At 41.2% G+C, this 26,289-nt stretch overlaps 1 protein-coding gene and 1 non-coding gene across 2 annotated transcripts in view; one reads left to right on the top strand and one right to left on the bottom strand.

Moving 5' to 3' along the window:
* AGBL1 (AGBL carboxypeptidase 1) overlaps positions 1 to 26,289 on the bottom strand; it is a 261,724-nt gene that overhangs the window by 175,082 nt on the left and 60,353 nt on the right. Inside the window, exon 12 of the mRNA XM_055556536.1 lies at positions 21,901 to 22,054. Coding sequence (XP_055412511.1) covers positions 21,901 to 22,054 — 154 coding nt within the window. The remainder of the gene's footprint in view (positions 1 to 21,900; positions 22,055 to 26,289) is intronic.
* Positions 8,469 to 8,575, top strand: LOC129634667 (U6 spliceosomal RNA). Its single transcript, XR_008705837.1, has one exon. It is a non-coding gene; the product is annotated as a U6 spliceosomal RNA (small nuclear RNA).

Here is a 26,289-nt window from a genome sequence, read left to right as displayed (position 1 = left end):
CACCAGTAGCACCCTGTGCAGGACATCTCACCTAAACAACAAACAAAACAAAAACACAAGCCCAATCATCAGCAGACAGGATTACCACCTCACTCAGCCTTGTGCTGAGTAAGAAAAAACAAAGGAAACAAAGAAACAAACAAAAACTCAGCACAAATCTCACCCTATGCAAAGCTCACACAAACCACTGGACCAACCTTAGGAGGGCTGAAACAAAAAGGAAGAAAGAATTCAACCTTCTTCAAGGAAAGATTTCAACTTTCCTTGAAGCCTGGAAAAAAAGAGACTTCAAACACAATAACTTTAAAAAAAAATGAAAAGGCAGAGAAATACTGCACAAATAAAGGAAGAAACTAGAAACACAGAAGTCCAAATAAATGAAGAGGAAATAGGAAAATTACCTGGAAAAGAATTCAGAATAATGATAGTAAAGACGATCAAAAACCTTGAAAACAAAATGGAGAAAATGAAAGAGTCACTTAACAAAGACCTAGAAGAAGTAAAGAATAAGCATAGAGAGACAAACAACACAATTACTGAAATTAAAAATACTCTAGAAGGAATCAAGAGCAGAATATCTGAAGCAGAAGAACGAATCAGTGAGCTGGAAGACAAAATGGTGGAAATTACTTCTGAAGAGCAAAATAAAGTAAAAAGAATGAAAAGAGCTGAGGACAGCCTCAGAGACCTTTGGGACCATATTAGATATACTAACATTTGAATTATAGGGGTCCCAGAAGAAGAAGAGAAAAAGAAAGGGTATGAGAAAATTTTTGAAGAGATTATAGTTGAAAATTTCCCCGACATGAAAAAGGAAATAGTCAATAAAGTCCAAGAGGCACAAAGAGTCCCATATAGGATAAACCCAAGCAGAAACATGCCAACACACATACTAATCAAACTGTAAAGACTAAACAAAGAAAGAATATTAAAAGCAGCAAGGGAGAAGCAACAAGTAACATACAAGGGAAACCCCATTCATTTAACAGCTGATCTTTCAGCAGAAACTCTGCAGGCTGGAAGGGAATGGCAGGATATATTTAAAGTACTGAAAGGGAAAAATCTACAACCAAGATTACTGTACCCAGCAAGTATCTCATTCAAAATTGATGGAGAAATAAAAAACTTTTCAGACAAGCAAAAGTTAAGAGAATTCAGTACCACCAAACCAGCTTTACAACAAATGTTAAACAGACTTCTATAGTCAAGAAATACAATAGAAGAAAAAAGATCTACAAAATCAACCCCAAACAATTAGAAAATGGCAATAGGAACATATATGTCAATAATTACTTTACATGTAAATGGATTAAATGCTCAACAAGATCCATATATATGCTGTCTACAAGAAACCCACTTCAGACCTCAAGACACGTATAAACTGAAAGTGAGAGAATGGAAAAATATATTCCATGCAAATAGGAAGCAAAAGAAAGCTAGAGCAGCAATCCTCATATCAGACAAAATTGACCTTAAAATAAAGAAGATTACAAGAGGTAAGGAAGGACACTACATAATGATCAAGGGATCAATCCAAGAGGAAGACATAACAATTGTAAATATCTATGCACCCAACATAGGAGCACCTCAATACATAAGACAAACACTAACAGACATAAAAGGAGAAATTGACAGTAACACAATAATAGTAGGAGATTTTAACATGCCATTCACACCAATGGACAGATCATCAAAACAGAAAATTAATAAGGAAACACAAAGCTTAAATGATACATTAGATGAGATGAATCTCATTGATATCTTCAGTATATCCCATCTAAATGCAGAAGAATACACCTTCTTTTCAAGCACACATGGGACATTCTCCAGAATAGACCACATCTTGGGTCACAAATCAAACCTCAGTCAATTTAAGAAAAGTGAAATCATACCAAGCATCTTCTCCAACTAGAACGCTCTGGGACTAGATACCAATTAGAAGAAAAAAGCTGTAAGAAACACAAACATATGGAGATTAAACAACACGTTTCTAAATAACCAACAGGTTACTGAAGAAATCAAAAGGGAAATCAAAAAATTTCTAGAAACAAATGAGAATGAGAACACAACAATTCAAAACCTATGGGATGCAACAAAAGCAGTTCTAAGAGGGAAGATTATTGCAATACAATCTTATCTCAAGAAACAAGAAAAACAACAAATAGACAACCTAACTTTACACCTAAAGCAGTGGTGTACTGGAAAAAGAAGAATAAAAAAAATTAGTAGAAGGAAAAAAATCATAAACATCTGAGAAGAAATAAATGAAAAAGAAATCAAAGATTCATTTATTAATCAAAGTAAAGAATAATAAAACTAAAAGCTGGTTCTTTGAGAAGATAAACAAAATTGACAAACCCTTAGCCAGACTCATCAAGAAAAAAAGAAGAATCAAATCAACAAAATTAGAAATGAAAAAGGAGAGGTTATACCAAACAATGAAGAAATATAAAGGATTATAAGAGACTTAGGAACAATTATATGGCAATAAAATATATAACCTGGAAGAAATGGACAGATCCTTAGAAAAGCTCAATCTTCTGAGACTGAACCAGGAAGAAATAGAAATTATGAACAACCCAATTACAAGCACTGAAATTGAAACTGTGATCAAAAATCTCCCAAAAATCAAAAGCCCAGGACCAGATGGCTTCACAGGAGAATTCTATCAAGCATTTAGAGAAGAGCTAATGCCTATCCTTCTAAAACTCTTTCAAAAAATTGCAGAGGAAGGAACAATTCCAAATTCATTCTACAAGGCCACCATCACCCTGATACCAAAACCATACAAAGACAACACACAAAAAGAAAACTACAGGCCAATATCACTGATGAACAACAAAATTTTAGCAAACAGAATTCAGCAACACATCAAAAAGCTTATACACCATGATCAAATTGGGTTTATTCCAGGGATGCAAGGATTCTTCAATATATGCAAATCAATCAATGTGATACACCATATTAACAAATTGAAAGATAAAAACCATATGATCATCTCAATAGATGCAGAAAAAGCCTTTGACAAAATTCAGTACCTATTTATGATTAAAACTCCAAAAAACAGTTATAGAAGGAACCTACCTCAACAGAGTAAAGGCCATATATGATAAGCCTACAGTAAACATTATTCTCAATGGTGAAAAACTGAAAGATCAGGAATAAGACAAGGGTGTCCACTTTCGCCACTATTATTCAACATAGTTCTGGGAGTCATAGCTATCAGAGAAGAAAAAGAAATAAAAGGAGTCCAGATAGGAAAAGAAGTAAAGCTCTCACTGTTTGCAGATGACATGATACTGTACATAGAAAACCATAAAGACAGTATCAGAAAATTACTAGAGCTAATCAGTAAATTTAGCAAAGTTGCAGGATACAAAATCAATACACAGGAATCACTTGCATTTCTATATACTAACAATGAAAAATTAGAAAGAGAAATTAAGGAATCAATCCTTAATGCAAGGAACTCACAGAATTCTAAGCAGAATAAATGTTACAAGCATATCTACATATATCTCACCTATATAGATGATAGTCAAACTGCTGAAAACCAAAGTTAGTGAGAAAATCTTGAGGGCAACCAGAAACAAAACACTAAATTGTTGCTATTGTTGTTCAGTCACTAAGTTGTGTCCAACTCTGTGCAATCCCATGAACTGCAGCATGCCAGGCTTCCTTGTCCTTCAATATCTCCCAGAGTTTGCTCAAATTCATATCCATTGAATTGGTGATGCCATCCAACCATCTCATTCTCTGTCATCCCCTTCTCCTCTTGCCCTCAACCTTTCCCAACATTAGGGTCTTTTCCAATGAATTGGCTCTTCACATCAGGTGGCCAAAGTATTAGAACTTCATCTTCAGCATCAGTCCTTCCAGTGAATATCCAGGGTTGATTTCCTTTAGGATTGACTGGTTTGATCTCCTTGCTGTCCAAGGAACTCTCAAGAGTCTTCTCCACCACCATAATTTGAAAGCATCAATTCTTTGGCTCTCAGCCTTCTTTACAATCCAACTCTCACATCTGTATGTGACTACTGGAAAAACCATAGCTTTGACATTTCAGACACTTGTCAGCAAAGTGATGTCTCTGCTTTTTAAATTTCATATGCTGCCTAGATTTATCATGGATTTCCCAGTGGCTCAGCAGTAAAAATCTGTCTGCAGTGCAGGAGCCACAGGAGACGTGGGTTTGATCCCCAGGTCAGGAGGATCCCATGGAGGAGGGCATGGCAACCTATTCCAGTATTCTTGCCTGGAGAATCCCATGGACAGAGGAACCTGGTGGGCTAAATCCATAGGGGCACAAAGAGTTGGACAGGCCTGAAGCAATTTACAGGCAATTTGTCATAGCTAACCTTCCAAGGAGCAAGCGTCTTTTAATTCCATGGCTGGTGTCACCGTCCACGGTGATTTTGGGGCCCAAGAAAATGAAATCTGTCACTGCTTTCACTATTTCCCCTTCTATTTGTCAGGAAGAGAGAAGATTGGATGCCATGATCTTGGTTTATTTAATAGTGAGTTTTAACCAGATTTTCACTGTCCTCTTTCACCCTCATCAACAGGCTCTTTATTTGTATACATATTCTGCATGTAAAGGGCTTCCCTGGTGGCTCAGACGGTAAACCGTCTGCCTACAATGCGGGAGACTCGGGTTCAACCCCTGGGTCGGGAAGATCCTCTGGAGAAGGAAATGGCACCCCACTCCAGTACTCTTGCCTGGAAAATCCCATGGATGGAGGAGCCTGGTAGGCTACAGTCTATGGGGTCGCAAAGAGTCAGACATGACTGAGCAACTTTCCATTCCATCTGTATGTAATAGCAAACAAAACAAAATTGTAAATATTTCAATTAGCCATCAACAGTAAAATGGATGAATAGACCTAAATTGATACCTGGAAGTATTATACAGTAGTGAAAATGAATGGCTCAGATGCAATTCCAACATGTTCTATGGTTCAGTCTCAAATGTTATTAACAAAATAAGCCCATTATAACACAAGATTTACATACACAGTATGTTTCCATTTACCTAAAGCCCCAAATAGCAAGCTTGACAGTAGGTTGTTTAGAGATATATAAATGTGATTTTCATGAGTAAAGAAGAGCAAGAGACCACTTAACACACAAATCCAGGATGATAGTTACTCAAATGAAGAAACTGTGGGGTCATAGGAACAAGGGGCTTCCCTGGTGTCACAGTAGTAAAGAATTCACCTGCCAATGAAGGAGAAGCAAATTCAGTCCCTGGGTCAAGAAGATCCCCTGGAGAAGGGAATGGCACCTCACTCCAGTGTTTCCGGCCTAGAAAATCACATGGACAGAGGAGCCTGGTGGGCTGTAGTCCATGGGTCGCAAAGAGTCAGACATGGCTGAGCACACACATAGGCACAAGGATTACAGGGGTTAAAATATGGAGTACTGCTCCATTTCTTAAAATGGGAAGTATATCCCTGGGTGTCCATTTTTTTGTTCTTAACCTAGACCTTTGCTGCTGCTGCTGCTGTCGCTTCAGTCGTGTCCGACTCTGTGCGACCCCACAGACGGCAGCCCACCAGGCTCCCCCGTCCCTGGGATTCTCCAGGTGAGAACACTGGAGTGGGTTGCCATTTCCTTCTCCAATGCGTGAAAGTGAAAAGTGAACGTGAAGTCGCTCAGTCGTGTCCGATTCTTAGCGACCCCATGGACTGCAGCCCACCAGGCTCCTCCGTCCATGGGACTCTCCAGGCAAGAGTACTGGAGTGGGGTGCCATTGCCTTCTCCATCCTAGACCTTTATGTTACATGAATTCTTTTATAAGTGTTGCATTTAAAATAAAGCAATTTTTGTTATTATAAAAGACCCAGTTTTCAATTTCTGGCTTCATACTTAATAGCTATGCAACCATGCACCAGTCACTTTTAACTCACTGGGCCTTACTTCTATCATCTTTAAAAATCATATTTTTTCCCTAACACATTACTTTCATAAGTATAAAGGAAAAAATTATTATACTGGACTCTATGAAAACTAAGCAAAAATGTTAACAAATTTAAAAAGAAGTGACACACTAGGAGAAAACATCAACCATGTGTTGCCCTATCTTAAAACAATGATCAATACTTAATAAATGTTTGCTAAATAAATCAATGTTTAACAAAGAAGAATATTTCTAATATACAAAGAGCTCCTATTACATCATTTAGGAAAAGACAAAGCATCTAATAAAACAATAGACAGATGACTCTTAAAATTGAGTAACTTAAAAGGAAGATACATAAATAACATTTAAAAATATGTATCACTTGAGTAATGCACAAAGAGATTCAAATGGAAATAACACTGAAATGGTATTTTTAGAGAAGGGGATTAATTTTTTTAACTAACAGGAAAATGTAGAAGACTGGTAAATCCATTGTTGGTTGGTCCCTGGAGGAAAATATTCTCCTACATTTTTGTGGGAGTACAATTGGTAATACAGAATTTAGTGAGGTTGTCAATCTTGGAATTCATGGGAAAGAGATTTGGACTTTCACAGGACAGAATTGTCAGGAAGGCTAATTTAAGTTCATTAAGTCTAAATTTCAGGAATCAGTATGCATGAGTTCATGTGTTTATGTGTGAGTGTATATGTATGTATGTGTGCGTGTGTGCACTGAATAAAAACATGAACCTGTTAAAAGCAATTGCTTAGGGAAGAATAAGATGAAAAATATGTGGTTAATTTAATATTTTATACTAGTTTATCAATTTTTGATTAAGGATGACATGTTAACATTTTAAATTTTAATTTAAATTTTAAATATGAAATACAAATATAGCAGGAAATCCAAAAATCAATAGGACACTCATGTGCCTGCCCATCCAGATTTAAAAGCTCACACTTTCTGTCATATCTTCCTTAAAATTCTTTTCCTTTAAGAAATTCAAACTCCCCAATAAATATTCATTTTTTTCCTCTTTATGCTCCACCATCTTCAGATGGAATCACTATTTTGAATCTGGTATTATTTTTTTTTCAGCATGGTTTTATACTTTTTCTATATATATATAAATATCCATAAATAATAAACTACATTGTCCTTTTCTATTAAAATAAGGAATTTTAATAACAAATTTATGGTCATGTTGCACATGTGTGCTCGGTCATCCAACTCCTTTCAACCGCATGGACTGTAACCCGTCAGGCTCGTTTGTCCATAGAATTTTCCAGGCAAGAATACTGAAGTGGGTTGCCATTTCCTACTCCAGGGGATCTTCCTGACCTGGGGATCGAACCCAGGTTTCTTGCATCTCCTGCATTGGCAGTGGATTCTTTACCCACTAGCACCACCTGGGAAGCCAGTCATGTTATGAGACATCCATGAAATATATGAATCAGAGTGTCTGGTTAGTGCAGCCTGGTAAACTGAGTTTGATTATTTGGGGAACTGGAAGGTTGGTCATGACCCACCCTTGAGAACATGTGCTGGTAGGCAGGGAAGCCTTAGGATTTGAGGCTGGAAGACAAGCAAGGAGTATGAGTTTTCAGGTCTTAGGTGAGGGACTCTGAGAAAGAAAAGCATCTGAATAATGGAGACATGGGTTGCCAGCTTGTCCCTGTCCAGTGTATGAAGAAGGAGCTTCTTTCAGAGGAAACTTAAGGCACTTTGGTGCCAAGCAGCATTGTTTTGGGGAGTTTTAGAGAGTGCCAATTCCCCCAAACTTTACACGGAATTAAGCACCTCTCTGAAAACCCAGCAATGGCAGTAGCAAGAATCCTTTCAGTAGCTTTGAGGACAGCTGACAACTAACAAAACAAGCCCAAGCATCAGGGAAGAATGGAGTGGCCCATAAGGGCGACTATATCCAACAGCTACTTTATGAGTACAGTTGAAGCTACCTGAAAGTAACCCATGAAATACCCAAGGAAAAAGTTAACTTTTCAAGAGGTGGCCCTGCATTGTGGGTGGAAGGAAAAATAGATGCAAAAATTTCATGTATTTGTTCAAAAAATATTGAGTGTGCACCAGCTTTCTGCAGGAACTGTTAGACCCTAGAGATACAATAGTGAAAAAATACAGCATGTAATCTGTGTCCATATGGAGTTCAGTCATAGGGGCTGTGAGGAAGATAGAACAAGGTCATGTAATAATGAGATTCTGAGCGAAAGAACATTACATATGGTGACCCGGGAAGGTTTCCTCAACCTGAGCAAGGATAATATAAGACACAGAGGAGATCAATCTTGCCAAGCTACAGAGGTAAAGTTTTCCACTCAGAGGGAACAGCAAATCCAGAGGCCTGGGGAAGATAATTTAGTTGCTGTGTTCAAGGAATAGAAAGAAGGTGAGTGTGGTTGAAGGGTATGGAGTGTTTAAGGGGTAAGATACAGGTGACAAGGGTTTTGCGGAGGCAGAAAGATTTAGATTTTACTAAAATTACAAGGGCTATTCTATTCTAACATGGAATTTCATGGTATCAATGGCAAAAAATAAAAATAAATTGTTGTGCTCACTTCAGCAGCACATACACTAAAATTGAAACAGTACAGAGAAGATTAGCATGGCCCCTGTGCAAGGATGACACGCAAATTCGTAAAGCGTTCCTTATTTTTGAATGGAGAGAGTAGCATGGAAATATATACACTACCCATATGTCAAATAGACAGCCAATGGGAATTTGTTGTATAACTCAGGGAAGTCAAACCAGGTCTCTGGGACAACCTAGGGGGTTGAGATGGGGTGGGAGATGGGAGGGAGGTTCAGGAGGGAGGGGACATAGGTATATCTATGGCTGATGCCTACTGGCATATGGCAGAAGCCAACCCCTGAGTTGTTCACAGCCAACAATATTATAAAGTAATGATCCTTCAATTAAGAATAAGTTTTAAAAAAAGTTTACAGAAAAATACAAAATAAATAAATTATTAATTAAAGGACTTGTAGTACAGATTTTTTTTTTTAATTACAAGGGTTATTAATGTTAATGGGACTACACAGGTACTAGGCACGTTGGAGAAGCCTAGAATGTATTACCTGCTGTATAAACAAGTATTTTTACATGCAGAGAATTGCACCTCAATGATAAAGGATTTTCTCTCATGACTGAAGAGCTGAAAGGTCCTAGAATATGGAATTAGGGTTATGGAGCTAGAGCATTTGGGGGTAAATTTGAGCTCCAGCTCTTACTAACCACATGACTTTTTAGGGCCTCAATTTTATCAGCTAAAAATGGAAACCACAAATGTAATTTTTTTTTCTTTACCTCACAGAGCTATTGTGAGGAACAGTTAATCATATATAAACATTCTGTAAACAGTTAATTACCTTGAAAAGATATAAATTGTTAAATCCTATGAACATATTTACAGGATATAACAGTTTTGGCATGGATTCTGATGAAATATAGACTTCCCTGGTGGCTCAGATGGTAAAGCGTCTGTCTACAATGCAAGAGACCTGGGTTCAATCCCTGGGTTGGGAAGAATCCCTAGAGAAGGAAATGGCAACTGACTCCAGTATTCTTGCCTAGAAAATCCCACAGATGGAGGAGCCTGGTGTCCATGGGGTTGCAAAGAGTCGGACACGACTGAGCAACTTCACTTTCAACTTCACTTTCACTTTCTGATGAAATATATTACATGCTTCTGCTTCAGTAACCACATAGAGTCAACTTATAGTATCCTTGCTAATTTAGAAAATTATTCAGGTAACGCAAACTTTGTTTTATTTCCCTCTTAAATAGATTATATCTTATAGTATATTGGCTTTATAATCATGTTTAACCTGAGTTATATAATTTGCAGGCCTCTGGAAATGAATATTTCCAAAACTGAACTCAATATCCATTCTCAACAGTCTTACTCTCTCAAATATTCTCCTATTGGTATTAAACTGTGCACCCATCACCCAAAGGAGAAATAGTTCAACTCCTTCTTCTTTATCCCTATTTTCTGTTAATCACCAAGACCTCTCACTCCTAACTTGAACATATCTCCTAAATTCAGACCCTCCCCTCCCATTTCCATAGACTTATCTTCCCTGGGAGGCAATGGCACCCCACTCCAGTACTCCTGCCTGGAAAATCCCATGGACAGAGGAGCTTGGTAGGCTGCAGTCCATGGGGTAATAAGAGTCAGGCACGACTGAACAACTTCACTTTCACTTTTTGCTTTCATGCATTGGAGAAGGAAATGGCAACCCACTCCAGTGTTCTTGCCTGGAGAATCCCAGAGACGGGGAAGTCTGGTGGACTGCTGTCTATGGGGTCGCACAGAGTCGGACACGACTGAAGTGACTGAGCAGCAGCAGCACCATCTTCCCTGGGAATCTCATCAACCAGGTAGAAGACTAACAGTTGTTCTTTTTTCTTAAATACTGTGTACCATGCTCTAAGTCCTTTTACAAGCTTCAGATTGCCCTGTGAAGAAGGTACTGTTGTCACCTGCAATTTATAAATGGAGAAACCTCGACATGAAGTGTTGAAACATATTTTCCAAGCTCGTGAAGCTAATAAATGGCAGAGTCGAGACCAGGACCCCAGTGAGTCTGCATCTGGGTCTAAATGCTTATGAACTTCTCCGTGCTGGGTGTCATGTCACCACGTTCGCACTCCAGACTTCCCCTGCATTGTGTGTGCTCAGCTGGGTCTGACTCTTTGCGACCCAGGGACTGCAGCCCTCCAGGGTCCTCTGTCCATGGAATTTTCCAGGCAAGAATACTGGAGTACATTGCCATTTCCTCCTCCATCCCCTACATTACTGCCACAAGATCTTCCTCCAAAACAAATCTGATCTTGTCATTTCTCTGCTTTTAACAGCGTCCTATTAGTTCATCATTGCCTTCAGGAGAAACTAATATGAAAAATAAGGTATATTTTTAAACTCAGCCCAATTTATCTTTCCCACCTTATTTTCTGATCCCATACTCAATCCACCATCCTGTAGTTCTGGCACCCTGAGATGTTCACAGTGATTATTTCCAGAACTCCGTGTCTCTACAAAAGCTATTTTCCTGCTTGGGAAGACACACCTCCATGTCACTGCATGCCATAGTCTGAGTTCAAGACACAGATCCAACGGCACTGATACTGAATCTCAGTTTTATCATTATAGAAAAAAGGAACTATAATGACAAAATGATATATTATGTAAAAACTCTGTAAGAGTAAACTACATGATTGGGTATAATAAGCAAAACTATTCAACTGTAAGATTTTGTAGTTTTTCCCACTGCCTCCAACCAGCCTTGGAAGTAGAAAGAATTCTTCATCTTCCTTTTCTTAGAGTGACTGGGGCAAAATGGGAAGTAGAAAGGAAATACTTAACTGATCTAAATGTCATAGTTTTAAAGGTTTGTATTGAAAAACAGTGGGATTATTGTGAACCTCTATTTGTATGTGTAGATTGGTAACATCAAGGAAGATGAAAAAAGATGAATTTACAATGGTTTGCATGCATTTTATATATTCCCCTTTTCATGTCTTCTCAAGAAAGATTTAAACAGTTCTTTAAATAGTTTTGGGATTGTCCACTGAGATTTCTTTAAAAGCAATGGTGTGTCAATAAAGGATCGTCACGCACATGGGATTTACAAAGCTGTCCCTCCTGGGTACCAGTCCCCCTTTGATTCCACCAAGAAGAAAAAGGCTCTCTCTACAGTGCTTCCACTGAACTTTGTTCTTGTATAGCTTCTGTATCATGATGACTTGTTTGCATAAGTCACACACATATACAAAACACAATGCTTATCAAGAGTGTCTCAAAGACTAGAATCACGTGCTATTCATCTCTATCTTCCTAATATCTACCATGGTTCCTAGCCCTGGTTGCCTGAAAAGATGTATACTATAAGACAAGAAAAGGTTACAATTCAGTATTTCTAACTTGTTTTTATTAAAAACTTCCATACAGAGAAGTTTTTCATACTCTTTTGTAGCTCATTTTTTAGTCCTAATACTTGTCAACAGCAATGCATTACCCCAAAAAAAAAAAAAAAAGGAGAGAGAGAAAAGCACTTAATTTAATCAGGAGACAAGAGGTCCGAAGTTTCAAACCCCATCTGCCATCAACCAGCTGGGAGACGAACACAGGTCAGTTCGTGCATCTGACCTCCAATCCCTCACTAGCAATGGAGGAATCTGGACTCCACGGTCTACAGATGCTGAAGTTCTAAAATTCAGTGATCCCTTAGCAGTACTCAGCCCCACGTGCCTCCAGGAGGGGTGGGGGACCAAACCAAAACAGAAATTTCCAAGAGGGAGAGGTTCCCACTCCAGGTTTCTGTTTTCCTTGGACCGTTACTGTCACTTCACACTCTCATTGGAAAGTTCTGTTCTTCATACCTGATCAGGTGTCTCAGGAAGAGACAAAGGCCAGAGAGGGTGGAAAATGATTTGCAAAGAAGCCAAAAGGGGAATTCTGTAACTGTGTATTTTTCCACTCCGTTCTAATTTAAAACCACTTACAAGTGACAACTCCCAACCCGAGGCAGGTGCTGTGTGGTAGCTCATTACACCCTGGGGACCCCGTGTAAATCTTTTTTTTCCTGAGAACAGCTATTGTCTTCCAAGAAAAAGCTTTTAGCATAATAGCAGGCTGAATAGAACATTGCTCTTGTACGAATATTTTTAAGAGAAAGAACAAGAGAAAGGTATTCTTTAACAGCAGCAAACACAGTCTCTTGTTCCCTACCTCAGGCCCCCTGGAAAGAACAGTGTGTGAGTCATCAGAGGCTATGGCAGACCTGTGAGATTACCTCACCTCCAGACACAGAAGGGTAGACTCTGCTCTTTCAGGTTATAATAAATGCCAGGTAGAGGTGTCTCCAAGGGCAGAAATAGCAGATCTGCCCTCTTTCATTCACCTCTGTTTCTCGTCTTCTCACCAGTCTGTGAGTCAGGCAGTCACTGTTCACTTGGAAAAGGACAGCTTCTAACAAGAGAATGTCATTCTGCCTTGGAAAATTCTCACAGACTTGTTCCCCCCTAAGGTTCTTCTCAAGGATAGTCAAGCCAATGTGGCTCAGGCACATGGATGGAGAGATGTCCAAAGGGGAAAAGAATCAGCAAGAAAGTTCCTGAGAAAAACATGAAGCTTCCATCACAGAGATGTGACCCCAAACTAAAAAGGAACTCAACTTTCCCTGGACTGAAATGGTCATTGAAAACGTGAGGGACTTCCCTGGCAGTCCAGTGGTTAAGACTCCGAGTTACCACTGCAGAGGGGATGCAGGTTCAGTCCCTGATGAGGGAACCAAGATCCCACACACCTCACAGCCAAAAAAGCAAAACATAAATCAGAAGCAATGTCGTAACAGATTCAGTAAAGATTTTTTAAAATGGTCCACACATGTATAATATCATGTATGAAACGAGTCGCCAGTCCAGGTTCGATGCACGATACTGGATGCTTGGGGCTGGTGCACTGGGATGACCCAGAGGGAGGGTACGGGGAGGGAGGAGGGAGGAGGGAGGAGGGTTCAGGATGGGGAGCACGAGTATACCTGTGGCGGATTCATTCGATGTTTGGCAAAACTAATACAATATTGTAAAGTTTAAAAATAAAATAAAATTTTTAAAAAAAAGAAAAAGAAAAAAAAATAATGTGAGGGGATGGGGGAAATGTGGAGAAAATAGAAAAGCTAACAGAATGACGATGGTCTTCAATAAGCAGTGTGTTTGGATTGTGTGCATTTCTGGGAAATTTCTCAGTGAGGGCAGACCCTAAAGAGTGGGATATTCTGGAACTGTGGGGTAGAGACCTGGGGTCTCCTCTCTGAGAAACCTCTTAACATGGGGCTTCAGGCGGGCTGTATACCCTTAGTGAGGCTTAACTTGGCCATCTGCAAAAGGGAGATAATGACAGCCCTTCCGCAAGAGTAGGAAGCCAGGCAGAGGAGTGGCTGAGCCCTCGAAAAGGCAGACCAACTGCCCTTCCTGGTTTTTCATCCACTTTCAATGGGGTTTGAGGAAACAATACTCCCCTCCCCCGAGACTTTTTTTTTAACCTTCTGAATTGTTCTCTAGTTTTCTTAAATGCAGTATCTTCTCTCAGTTCCAATCCAAAAAGCATACATATGGACAAACACAAACACACACTGCTCCTGAAGAGAACAGTCAAGTCCCCTACATATGAACTCAAGTGGCAAACTTTGAAAAGATGCGAGCATGGGTTCACATGTCCAATCACATAAGTTAGTCCAGGTGTCTGGCATATGTTGTCACCTGCGTGCCTCCTCTACAAGTGCTGTGTTTTGTGAACTTTACTATGCCGTACTGTATAGAGAGCAGTACCGCAGTGCTGTGCCAAGTCCCTGCAGTCATGTCTGACTCTTTGCGACCCTGTGGACCTCCGCGTGCCAGGCTCCTCTGCCCATGCGATTCTCCAGGCAAGAATCCTGGAGGCGGTTGTCATGCTCTCCTCCAGGGATCTGGCAACCCAAGTCTAGAACCCGTGTCTCTTTCGTCTCCTCATTGGCAGGCAGGTTCTTCCCCACTAGTGCCACCGGGGAGGCTCCTGGAGGAGAGTCGTACAGCATCTTTATCTCAAGCCCAGGATGTCTGGAAGCAAAAAGTAATGCTTATGTAGCTGGTACCCCTGTACTTTTCAAGTTTCTGTACTGTAAGATTAAAAATGTTAATTTTTTATGTTTGTTTTTTATGTTTGTATTTTATGTATTATTTGTACAGTATTTTTAATGTATTATAGTGCAGTACTATCTGGGCTGGTGGCTCAGACTGTAAAGAATCTGCCTGCAATGCAGGAGATCTGAGTTTGAGAAGATCCCTGGAGAAGAGAATGGCTATTCACTCCAGTATTTTTGGACTTTCCTGGTGGTTCAGATGGTAAAGAATTTGCCTGCCAATGCAGGAGATGCAGGAGATCTGGATTCAATCCTTGGGTCAGGAAGATCCCCTGAAGTAGGAAATGGCAACCCACTCCAGTATTCTTGCCTGGGGAATCCCATGGACAGAGGAGCCTGGTGGCTATAGTCCATGGGGGTCACAAAGAGCAACTGAAGTAAGCCAGAAATAAAAACACCAATACAGTATACTAACGCATATATATGGAATTTAGAAAGATGGTAACAATAACCCTGTGTACGAGACAGCAAAAGAGACACTGATGTATAGAACAGTCTTATGGACTCTGTGGGAGAGGGAGAGGGTGGGAAGATTTGGGAGAATGGCATTGAAACATGTAAAATATCATGTATGAAACGAGTTGCCAGTCCAGGTTCGACGCATGATACTGGATGCTTGGGGCTGGTGCACTGGGACGACCCAGAGGGATGGTATGGGGAGGGAGGAGGGAGGAGGCTTCAGGATGGGGAACACATGTATACCTGTGGCGGATTCATTTTGATATTTGGCAAAACTAATACAATTATGTAAAGTTTAAAAATAAAATAAAATTTAAAAAATAAAAAAAAAAACCAAAGAGCAACTGAGCGACCAACACTTTCATTTTCACGGTACTATACAGATGACTGTGTTAGTTGGGTACCTAGGCTAACTTTGTTGGACTTACGAACACGCTCTTAGAATGGAACTCATTCATATGTAGGGGACTTACCATACACAAACTAAAGAAAATATGATTTCTCAACTCTTGGAATATCTGCTAACACACGACGTGTAGAAGGATTTAACTAGGCTAAGTGTAATTATGCCAGAAAATCACTAACCAACGGAGCGTAGTCTCAGAAAGCACCCAAATCCATGTCTGGGATAGATCTTGTCTACCAAACCTACCTCCAGACCAGCTCATCCAATGCCTTCTATTTCAACCTGTCAGAGCCTTTATCCCACCCTCTTAGACTCTGTTCACTCTTCACTGGCTCTCTGCTCTACACGTCCCAAACATCCAGGGTTCGTTTGACCTCTGGAATCCTACCAGTTAAGAAGACCCAGACTGCCTAATTCCTCTACAGCTTATCCACTGAGAGTCTCTGATGCTAGAATGAGTCATTTATCCTTTTTGTAACAGCTCCCTTTTATTCTCCATTTCTTTTCAAGTCAGTCTCTTCCACACAGCCTCAACGAGAATTTCTTGGAGAACTTCCCTGTTCACTGTCACACTGAAAGGGTGGACAGTGACTCTGCTCTTGGGGACCTGCCAGCATTTTGATTCTGAGGCTTAGACCTCCAGGTCTAAAATGAGCCTTCTGTCTTGGGACCATTGTGAGAAGTCACTCACCCTCAATTCTCAGGAGACAGATAAAACATATACCAGGCAAACCTGGCTACTTGTTGTTCAGTCACTAAGTCGCGTCTGACTCTTTGCAACCCCACGGACTATAGCCCACCAGGTTCCTCTGTCCATAGGATTTCTCAGACAAGAATACTGGAGTGGGTTGCCATTTCCTTCTCCAGGAGATCTTCTTGACCCAGGGAATGAACTTATGTCTCCTAAATCTGGCTACTACTGAACCCATGGTGGCTCAGAGGTTAAAGCATCTGCCTGCAATGAGGGAGACCCTGGTTTGATCCCTGGGTCAGGAAGATCCTCTGGAGAAGGAAATGGCAGCCCACTTCAGTATTCTTGCCTGGAGAATCCCATGGAGGAAGGAGCCTGGTAGGCTACAGTCCACGGGGTCGCAAAGAGTCAGACACAACTGAGCTACTTCACTTCGCTTTTCACTTTCACTGAACCAAAACTATATTTATCAGGAAAGTAAGGCTAAATGTTTCCAGGAAAATATCTTTTTAAAAAATGCTTTAGAAAAATAAATCAAAGCAAATGAATCCTTCCAGGAAAGACTCTCTGGAGCCCAGAGTCAAGAAAGAATTAAAAGTAACCAATAAATTGTTCTCAACAAGCCCCTGGTCTAGGACTTTAGGTAAGACTATCAGGGAACCAGTCTCCAGTGGGGGGAAGTGTTTTCTCCCTGGGCCCCCATGCTCTCGTTTCTTGAACTTCTAAAATAAGACTGAAGTGATAATCCTGCTCAGTGGAAAGAAAGTCTTTTAGTACCCAGAACCTCCTTATGAGGGATGAGAGGCAGCCGCTGAATCTGAAACCAGTCACATCACATTTAAATACAAGTGCAGACTGAAGCTGGTGACCCAGGCAGGGAGGAAGCAGATAAGACAACTGAAGCCTGCAGGCAGGAAGAGTCCAGAGCTACTGGCTCATTGGCTATTTTCTTGTCCTAAAACAATGCAACACACTGCAGTTCAAAGGAAGTTGCTTTATTTCTGATTTACAAGCATGGTATTGTGTTTTGGAGGGTAGGTGATGTTCATATTCTGCTCTTTACAGTAAAGACCTGTGCTCATGTATATATTGAAAGCTGCTGAACAAATTGTTTCTGCAACCCATCAGGGACTATGAATCCAGCACTGAGGCTCAGGTCATGCAATCTCAGCTCTGTGCTGGGATCTGAAGGGTCTGGAGGGTTCTGAATCTTCCTTCCTTCTTTCCTTCCTGCCACAGTGCCTGAAACATCCTCCATGAAAATGTTTACATTGGGTTAGGAGAGGAAAATAAAATTCACTGTGAGCAGGAAGAGGATAATGCATTTACCGGCGGTCAATTTAGTGTGAGTTGCTTTAACAACTAAACTAGCTTCCAATAGTGTGAGGACATAGAATAGGGGAAAGAGGAACTTCTGGATCAGAGTGGAGCCTGAATGGTGACGTTGAACACCGGTTCTGATGACTGTGTTAGCGCATTAATTGTGCATATGCACCCAGGAATCAGAAAAAGAAAATCAGAAATCAGGCACCACCATTGACTGTGATATTTAACTTCCCTGAGCCCCACTTACCTCATTTGTACACTAGCCTTTTCATTTTTCAGCTATAGGAACTTAGATTAGGCCTAGGACCAGCTGCTCAACATGAGGGTCCATTGCACAATGAAAATACAGGGACTCCCCTGCTGGTCCAGTCATTAAGAATCTGCATTCCAATGCCAGGGACGTGGGTTCGGTCCCTGCTCGGGTAACTAAAATCCCACATCCCATGGGACAACTAAGCCCACATGCCACAACCACTGAGCACGAGCACCACAACAAAATGCAACGAAGTCCCTGCAAGATGCAACTAAGACCCAACACGACCAAATAAATAAACCCAAATAAACTTAGAGAAAATGCAAAGCCCCTTTCAGAACTTTTTTCTTAGGATTTTCAAGTTGGAGACTGAAGAGCATTAAACAAAGTTTGAGGCCCTTCTAAGCATGGCATCTGTGCAAATGCCCACTTGACACACCTGTAAAGACAGCCCCCATGGGTCTTTTCTCCTCGGGACTCAGCTCAGTGATTGTCACTTCCAAGTCAATGATGCCCAAAAGAAGATGAACATCATTCATTTCTGGGTCCTCTCAACACCTGCCCATCTTGAGATGAACAACAGCTGACATGTTAGCACATGTTTAAGAGAGAAAACTCTAAAGATACATGAGACTGATGTAGGAGATAGTTGGTCACCAGGCTGAGCTGCTGCATCCAGTCTCCTGTGGACACTTTGAGACAAAATAGCAGCAGGAGCATCTGCCCTGATTGGGTGAAAGACAAAGTGACAATTTTTTTTTCATATGTCTTGCCAAGCCCCCCAGAAACCTTCACGCTGGAATCCATCTTGGTTGAGAGATGCGTGTGCCACCAGGAAGGACCCTGAGTCAGGCCAAATATGGGCCCAAGCAAGATTACTGGCTAGAGACAAACACAGAAGACTGCCCCCATATAAGCGAACTAAGCCATTCTTATTGGGAGCAATTCATTCTGAGAATTCACCCGTGTGCTCTTCAATGCGTGCTATGTACTTGATCACTCAACTGTGTCCAGCTGTTTGTGACCCCATGAACTATCGACCACCAGGCTCCTCTGTCCATGGGATTTCCCAGGCAAGAATATTGGAGTGCTTGTATATTTTTGAAATTAATCCTTTGTCAGTTATTTCATTTGCTATTATTTTCTCCCATTCTGAAGGTTGTCTTTTCACCTTGCTTATAGTTTCCTTTGATGTACAAAAGCACATGAAAAGATGCTCAGCATCACTCATTATTAGAGAAATGCAAATCAAAACCACAATGAGATATCACCTCACATGGGTCAGAATGGCTATCATCAAAAAGTCTACAAACAATAAGAGCTATAGAGGGTGTGGAGGAAAGGGAACGCTCTTGCACTGTTGGTGGGAATGTAAATTGATATAGTCACTATAGGAGATGGTATGGAGATTCCTTAAAAATCTAGGAATAAAACAACCATATGACCCAGGAATCCTATTCCTAGGCACATACCCTGAGGAAACCAAAATTGAAAAAGACACATGGATCCCATGGTTCACTGCAGCACTATTCACAAAAGCCAGAACATGAAAGCAGCCTAGATGTCCATCAGCAGATGAGTGGATAAAGAAGTTGTGGTACCTGTACACAACGGAAGAGTACTGAGCCATAAAAAGGAATGCATTTGAATCAGTTCTGATGAGGCAGATGACTTAGAACCTATTATACAAAGTGAAGTGAGTCAGAAAGAGAAAGATAAATAAATATCATATTCTAATACACACATACAGAATCTAGAAAAAATGGTACTGAAGAATTTATTTACAGGGCAGCAATGAAGAAATAGACATAGAGAATAGACTTATGGACATGGGGAGAGGGGAGGAGAGGCTGAGATGCATGGAAAGAGTAACATGGAAACTTACATTACCATATGTAATATAGGTAGCCAATGGGAATTTGCTGTATGGCTCAGGAAACTCAAACAACCTGTATCAACCTAGAGGCTCTGTATCAACCTAGAGGGGGTGGGATGGGGAGGGAGATGAGAGGGAGTTTCAAAAGGGAGGGGGAATATATGTACACCTATGGCTGATTCACATTGAGGTTTGACAGAAAACAACAAACTTCTGTAAAACAATTATACTTCAATAAAAAAAAAATTAATAATTATAAAAAAAAAAAAGAATACCGGAGTGGTTTGCCGTTTCCTCCACCCATACTTTGATTTTGATAAACACTTTATCTGTTTCACAATATCGCTCTCTATTGAATTATTTCTTTAAAGAAGACGAGAACCAAGGTCCTGCTTCCAGCCATCCCCACCCCCCAACAATTGTATACATGTATTATTACCAACCTTAGATCCCAAGCAGAAATGAGTCTCCGTTGATTCATATGAACATGTGATAAGAAATGTTTTCTCATTTTTTTTAACTGAACTATTTGGAAGTGTAAGACTATTTAGGGGCTTTCACTCTATGTCAGTGGCACGAGTGGTGAAGAACCTGCCCGCCAATGCAGGAGATATAAGAGACACGGGTTTGACCCCTGGGTCAGGAAGATCCCCTGGAGGAGGAAACAGCAACCCACTCCAGTATTCTTGCCTGGAGAATTCCACAGACAGAAGAGCCTGGGGGGCTCTAGTCCATAGGGTCTCAAGGAGTTGGACATAATTGCAGCGACTGAGCAAGCAAGCACTGTGTTTCAAGTCCTTTCCTTAAAGGGAGAATGATCTCTGTGGTTATAATATCAACAAAAGTACCATTGTCAGTGTAAATAAAGATGCAAGAGCAGAGGCAACTCTATGTGATAATTACACATTGGGTACCGCTCAGCTCCTATCTAGAAACTGAGCCTGCAAAATGCAGACATACATAGATCCACTTTCTTAAATAAATAATTGCTCTCTGAAGGTTGCCTGGAAGGATTACTGTCTCTAACTTCCATGAACTGCTCATCTGCAAGGGAAGAAGGTGGTAACTGTTAGAGAAACTGCTCTTAAATGCATGAACCACATCAGAGAACTTTTGGAAAATCCCTTATTATTCATTAAAGCATGTTATGGCCTTATTAATTCAGATGGGATAATCGGTTGTTGATTAGCCAGACAGTTAAGCATTCATTGTCAGATGCTGATGGGGTGTGAGAAATTACATTTCCTATCCACCAAAGATTCACCTGAATGCAGTTAGCACTTCATCAGGTAAGGCTGCCTCTTTAGGGGATAAATTAGCTGGATTTTTATTCCCCAGCCTTTTCTTTCATTTCCCAAACTTTTCCATATTGCAAAGCATGCCTCATTCTGTTTGGTTTTCCTTGCCTTTGTCTGAGCTTGAAAACTATGCCAGGAGGAGCCAACTTTAAAAGCTGGTGGGTTACAAAGAAAATCACATTTGTGCTCAGGATTCTAACATGAAATGGGTGTTGTGTGTGCCTGTGTGCTTTGGTTTGGTTTTACAACTCTTGGCTAGAGCCTACTCCATACTTTTAGTTCTTCAGATCCAAACTGTATCCAGGTCATTCAGGGACTTATTGAGCCAGCTCTCCAAGACTCAGCTTCTTTTATTTCCAAACTGTGACTGACCATGAGGGTACTATAACAGCAATGAGCATGGTGAGAAAAGTCCCTGGATTAGAGGTCAGAAAATGTTGATTCATTTTCCTGTTCCAGTTCTGTTTTAGGAGAACTGACTGTCACTTTCAAACTGCTCTCAATTTCAACAAGTCATTTCATCTCTCTGACAATATGCAATTAATTTTTTTCTCCTTATGATAACAGAGCAACACTGATATTTAAGCTCCAATACTTCAGCCACCTGATGTGAAGTGCTGACTCATTGGAAAAGACCCTGATGCTGAGAAAGATTGCGGGCAGGAGGAAAGGGGATGACAGAGGATGAGATGGTTTGATGGTGTCCCAGATTCTGTGGACAAGAGTTTGAGCAGACTCCGGGGGATAGTGAAGGACAGGGAGACTTGGCATGCTGCAGTCCAAGGGGTCACAAAGAGTTGGACATGACTTAGCAACTGACCAACAAAACAAAGCAAGAAGAGTTGGGGTGTATTTCTACAAAGGTACACCAGTACCCAACCCTTTGTGGAAGTTCTGACCTCAAAGGGACAGAGGGCTTCCAAGACTAAGAGGACCTCCCCGACCACCGTCAACACCAAATCTTCAAAGAAGGTATGTGATTACTCACGGAACTGCTCCAGGTGGTCAGCACTGTTAGACTCCGGCATGGCCGTGATGGTCACCAATGGACAGGAATTCCCTCCTAGCGTCTGGCAGAGAACCTCCTGTCGGAAGTAGACCTGCTTGCGGTTCACACTTTTTTCCAGAATATCAAGGTGAGTCTGGGGCATAAATGAAAGAAAAGTGTATTTGAAGATTTTTGATAATAACAATAGGTGAAAACAGCAACAACACTTATATTCCTCTAACTCCTGGTAGTTTAGAAGTATTTTTGTTAACCTAATCTGTCCGACAGACAGTGGTAAAGAATCTGCCTGCCAATGCAGGAGATGTAGGTTCAGTCTCTGGGTTGGGACAACCCCCTGGAGAAGGCAATGGCAACCCACTTCAGTATTCTTGCCTGGGAAATCCTATGGACAGAGGAGCCTGGCAGGCTATGGTCCATGGGGGTCACAAAAAAGTTGGAGAGGACTTAGCAACTAAAACAAACAGATCTGCCTGACACAGGGCATCAAGTCATTTAGAAGCAGGACTGTTCCTGCTCCCTGGAAGAAGTTCAGTGAGGCTGAACAGGAAACATCATTCCTGCCTGTGTCTGCACAATAGAGCATCTGATTTCAAGCTGCACTGACAGCAAAAGAGGAGGGGCATACAGCACTCTTCCCGTGACAATGACATGTAAAGAACACTGTTATCACAAAGACAGAGTACACGCAAGATGCTTGGGAACGTGAGACAGAGCTTCAGTGGTGCACATGACTAGATATAAGCAATACAAGGAGGGCTGGGAGCGTATGGAAGGAAAATAGAAAGCAACCGATCCAGGGAAAATGTTAAGTGAAGAAAACTAACTGGTAACAAATGATTTTCCCTACTGTACCCTACCTTTGGGCTTCCCTGGTGTCTCAGTGGTAAAGAATCCACCTGCCAATGCAGGAGATGTGGGTTCAATCTCTAGGCTGTGAAAATTCCCTGGAGAAAGAAATGGCAACCCAATGCAGTATTCTTGCCTGGGAAATCCCACTGACAGAAGAGCCTGGCGTGTTACAGACCATAGTGTCATGAAGAGTCAAACACAACTTCAGTTCAGTTCAGTTCAGTCCCTCAGTCGTGTCCGACTCTTTGCGACCCCATGAACTGCAGCACACCAGGCCTCCCTGTCCATCACCAACTCCCGGAGTTCACTCAGACTCACATCCATCGAGTCAGTGATGCCATCCAGCCATCTCATCCTCTGTCATCCCCTTCTTTTCCTGCCCCCAATCCCTCCCAGCAGCAGAGTCTTTTCCAATGAGTCAACTCTTCGCTTGAGGTGGCCAAAGTACTGGAGTTTCAGCTTTAGCATCATTCCTTCCAAAGAAATCCCAGGTTAGTGACTAACAACAACAAAGGATGTCCATGCTCCAAACTGCAGACCCTGACAATATGTTACCTTACATGGCAAAAGGGACTTTGCAGATATATTTAAGATTTAAGTCTATTTGAGATGGGGAGGTGATCCTGCATTAACCAGTTGGGGCCAAACTATTAATATATAAATCACAAATGCTTAAAAGCAGAGAACTTTCCCCAGCCACAAAGGACCAGAACCACATGCTAAGAACTCAGGCTTCCATGCTGGCTTTGAAGATGGAGGAAAGAGGTCAAAAGCTGAGGAATGTGGTGTCTTCTAAAAGCCATCAAAGGCAAGGAAATGGATTCTCCTCCACTATCCTCCAGAAGGAATACAGACCCAATACGTTGATTTTTTTGATCTCTGGTTCTTCTGGCTTTTCTAAAACCAGCTTGAACATCTGGAAGTTCACAGTTCACATATTTCTGAAACCTGGCTTGGAGAATTTTGAGCATTACTTTACTAGCGTGTGAGATGAGTGCAATTGTGTGGTAGTTTGAGCATTCTTTGGCATTGCCTTTCTTTGGGATTGGAATGAAAACTGACCTTTTCCAGTCCTGTGGTCACTGCTGAGATTTCCAAATTGGCTGGCATATTGAGTGCAGCACTTTCACAGCATCATCTTTCAGGATTTGGAATAGCTCAACTGGAATTCCATCACCTCCACTAGCTTTGTTCGTAGTGATGCTCCCTAAGGCCCACTTGCCTTCACATTCCAGGATGTCTGGCTCTAGGTGAGTGATCACACCATCATGATTATCTTGGTCGTGAAGATCTTTTTTGTGCAGTTCTTCTGTGTATTCTTGCCACCTCTTCTTAATATCCTCTGCTTCTCTTAGGTCCATACCATTTCTGTCCTTTATTGTGCCCATCTTTGCATGAAATGTTCCCTTGGTATCTCTAATTTTCTTGAAGAGATCTCTAGTCTTTCCCATTCTGTTGTTTTCCTCTGTTTCTTTGCACTGATCACTGAGGAAGGCTTTCTTATCTCCCCTTGCTATTCTTTGAAACTCTGCATTCAGATGCTTATATCTTTCCTGTTCCCCTTTGCTTTTCACATGTCTTTTTTCAAAGCTATTTATAAGGCCTCCTCAGACAGCCATTTTGCTTTTTTGCATTTCTTTTTCTTGGAGATGGTCTTGATCCCTGTCTCCTGTACAATGTCACGAACCTCCGCCCATAGTTCATCAGGCACTCTGTCTATCAGATCTAGTCCCTTAAATCTATGTCTCACTTCCACTGTATAGTCATAAGGGATTTGATTTAGGTCATACCTGAATGGTCTAGTGGTTTTCCCTACTTTCTTCAATTTAAGTCTGAATTTGGCTATAAAGAGTTCATGATCTGAGCCACAGTCAGCTCCCGGTCTTGTTTTTGCTGACTGCATACAGCTTCTCCATCTTTGGCTGCAAAGAATATAATCAATCTGACTTCAGTGTTGACCATCTGGTGATGTCCATGTGTTGAGTCTTCTCTTGTGTTGTTGGAAGAGGGTGTTTGCTACGACCAGTGCATTCTCTTGGCAAAACTCTATCAGCCTTTGCCCTGCTTCATTCTTACCCAAGGCCAAGTCTGCCTGTTACTGACGTGGCTGACGTGAGAGCTGTAGCAGCAGCAGCACAGCTGTTTCCTGACTTCCCGCTTTTGCACTCCAGTCCCCTATGAAGAAAAGGACATCTTTTAGGGGGTGTTAGTTCTAGAAGGTCTTGTAGGTCTTCATAGAACCGTTCGACTGCAGCTTCTTCAGCGTTAGTAGTCAGGGCATAGACTTGGATTACCGTGATATTGAATGATTTGCCTTGGAAATGAACAGAGATCATTCTGTCATTTTTTAGATTGCATCCAAGTACTGCATATCAGACTCTTTTGTTGACTATAATGGCTACTCCATTTCTTCTAAGGGATTCCTGCCCACAGTAATAGATATAATGGTCATCTGAGTTAAATTCACCCATTCCAGGTGAATTTATCGAAATTCACTGGATCATCGAAAAAGCAAGAGAGTTCCAGAAAAACATCTATTTCTGCTTTATTGACTATGCCAAAGCCTTCGACTGTGTGGATCACAAGAAACTGTGGAAAATTCTGAAAGAGATGGGACCTGACCTGCCTCTTGAGAAATCTGTATGCAGGTCAGGAAGCAACAGTTAGAATTGGACATGGAACAACAGACTGGTTCCAAACAGGAAAAGGAGTACATCTAAGGTGTATATTGTCATCCTCCTTATTTAACTTATATGCAGAGTACATCATGAGAAACGCTGGGCTGGAGGTAGCACAAGCTGGAATCAAGATTGCCAGGAGAAATATCATTAATCTCAGATATGCAGATGACACCACCCTTATGGCAGGAAGTGAAGAAGAACTAAAGAGCCTCTTGAAAGTGAAAGAGGAGAGTGAAAAAGTGGGCTTAAAGTTCAACATTCAGAAAACGAAGATCATGGCATCTGGTCCCATCACTTCATGGGAAATAGATGGGGAAATAGTGGAAACAGTGTCAGACTTCGTTTTGGGGGGCTCCAAAATCACTGCAGATGGTGACTGCAGCCATGAAATTAAAAGACGCTTACTCCTTGGAAGGAAAATTATGACCAGCCTAGACAGCATATTCAAAAGCAGAGACATTACTTTGTCAACAAAGGTCCGACTAGTCAAGGCTATGGTTTTTCCTGTGGTCATGTATGGATGTGAAAGTTGGACTATGAAAAAACCTGAGTGCTAAAGAATTGATGCTTTTGAACTGTGGTGTTGGAGAAGACTCTTGAGAGTCCCTTGGACTGCAAGGAGATCCAACCAGTCCATTCTAAGGGAGATTAGTCCGGGGTGTTCTTTGGAAGGACTGATGCTAAAGCTGAAACTCCAATACTTTGGCCACCTGATGTGAAGAGTTGACTCATTGGAAAAGACTCTGATGCTGGGAGGGATTGGGGGCAGGAGGAGAAGGGGACGACAGAGGATGAGATGGCTGCATGGCATCACTGACTCGATGGACGTGAGTCTGAG

The sequence above is a fragment of the Bubalus kerabau genome, chromosome 19, assembly GCF_029407905.1.
Source record: "Bubalus kerabau isolate K-KA32 ecotype Philippines breed swamp buffalo chromosome 19, PCC_UOA_SB_1v2, whole genome shotgun sequence".
Taxonomy (NCBI): domain Eukaryota; kingdom Metazoa; phylum Chordata; class Mammalia; order Artiodactyla; family Bovidae; genus Bubalus; species Bubalus kerabau.
This window is presented reverse-complemented; position numbering and strand designations above follow the sequence as displayed.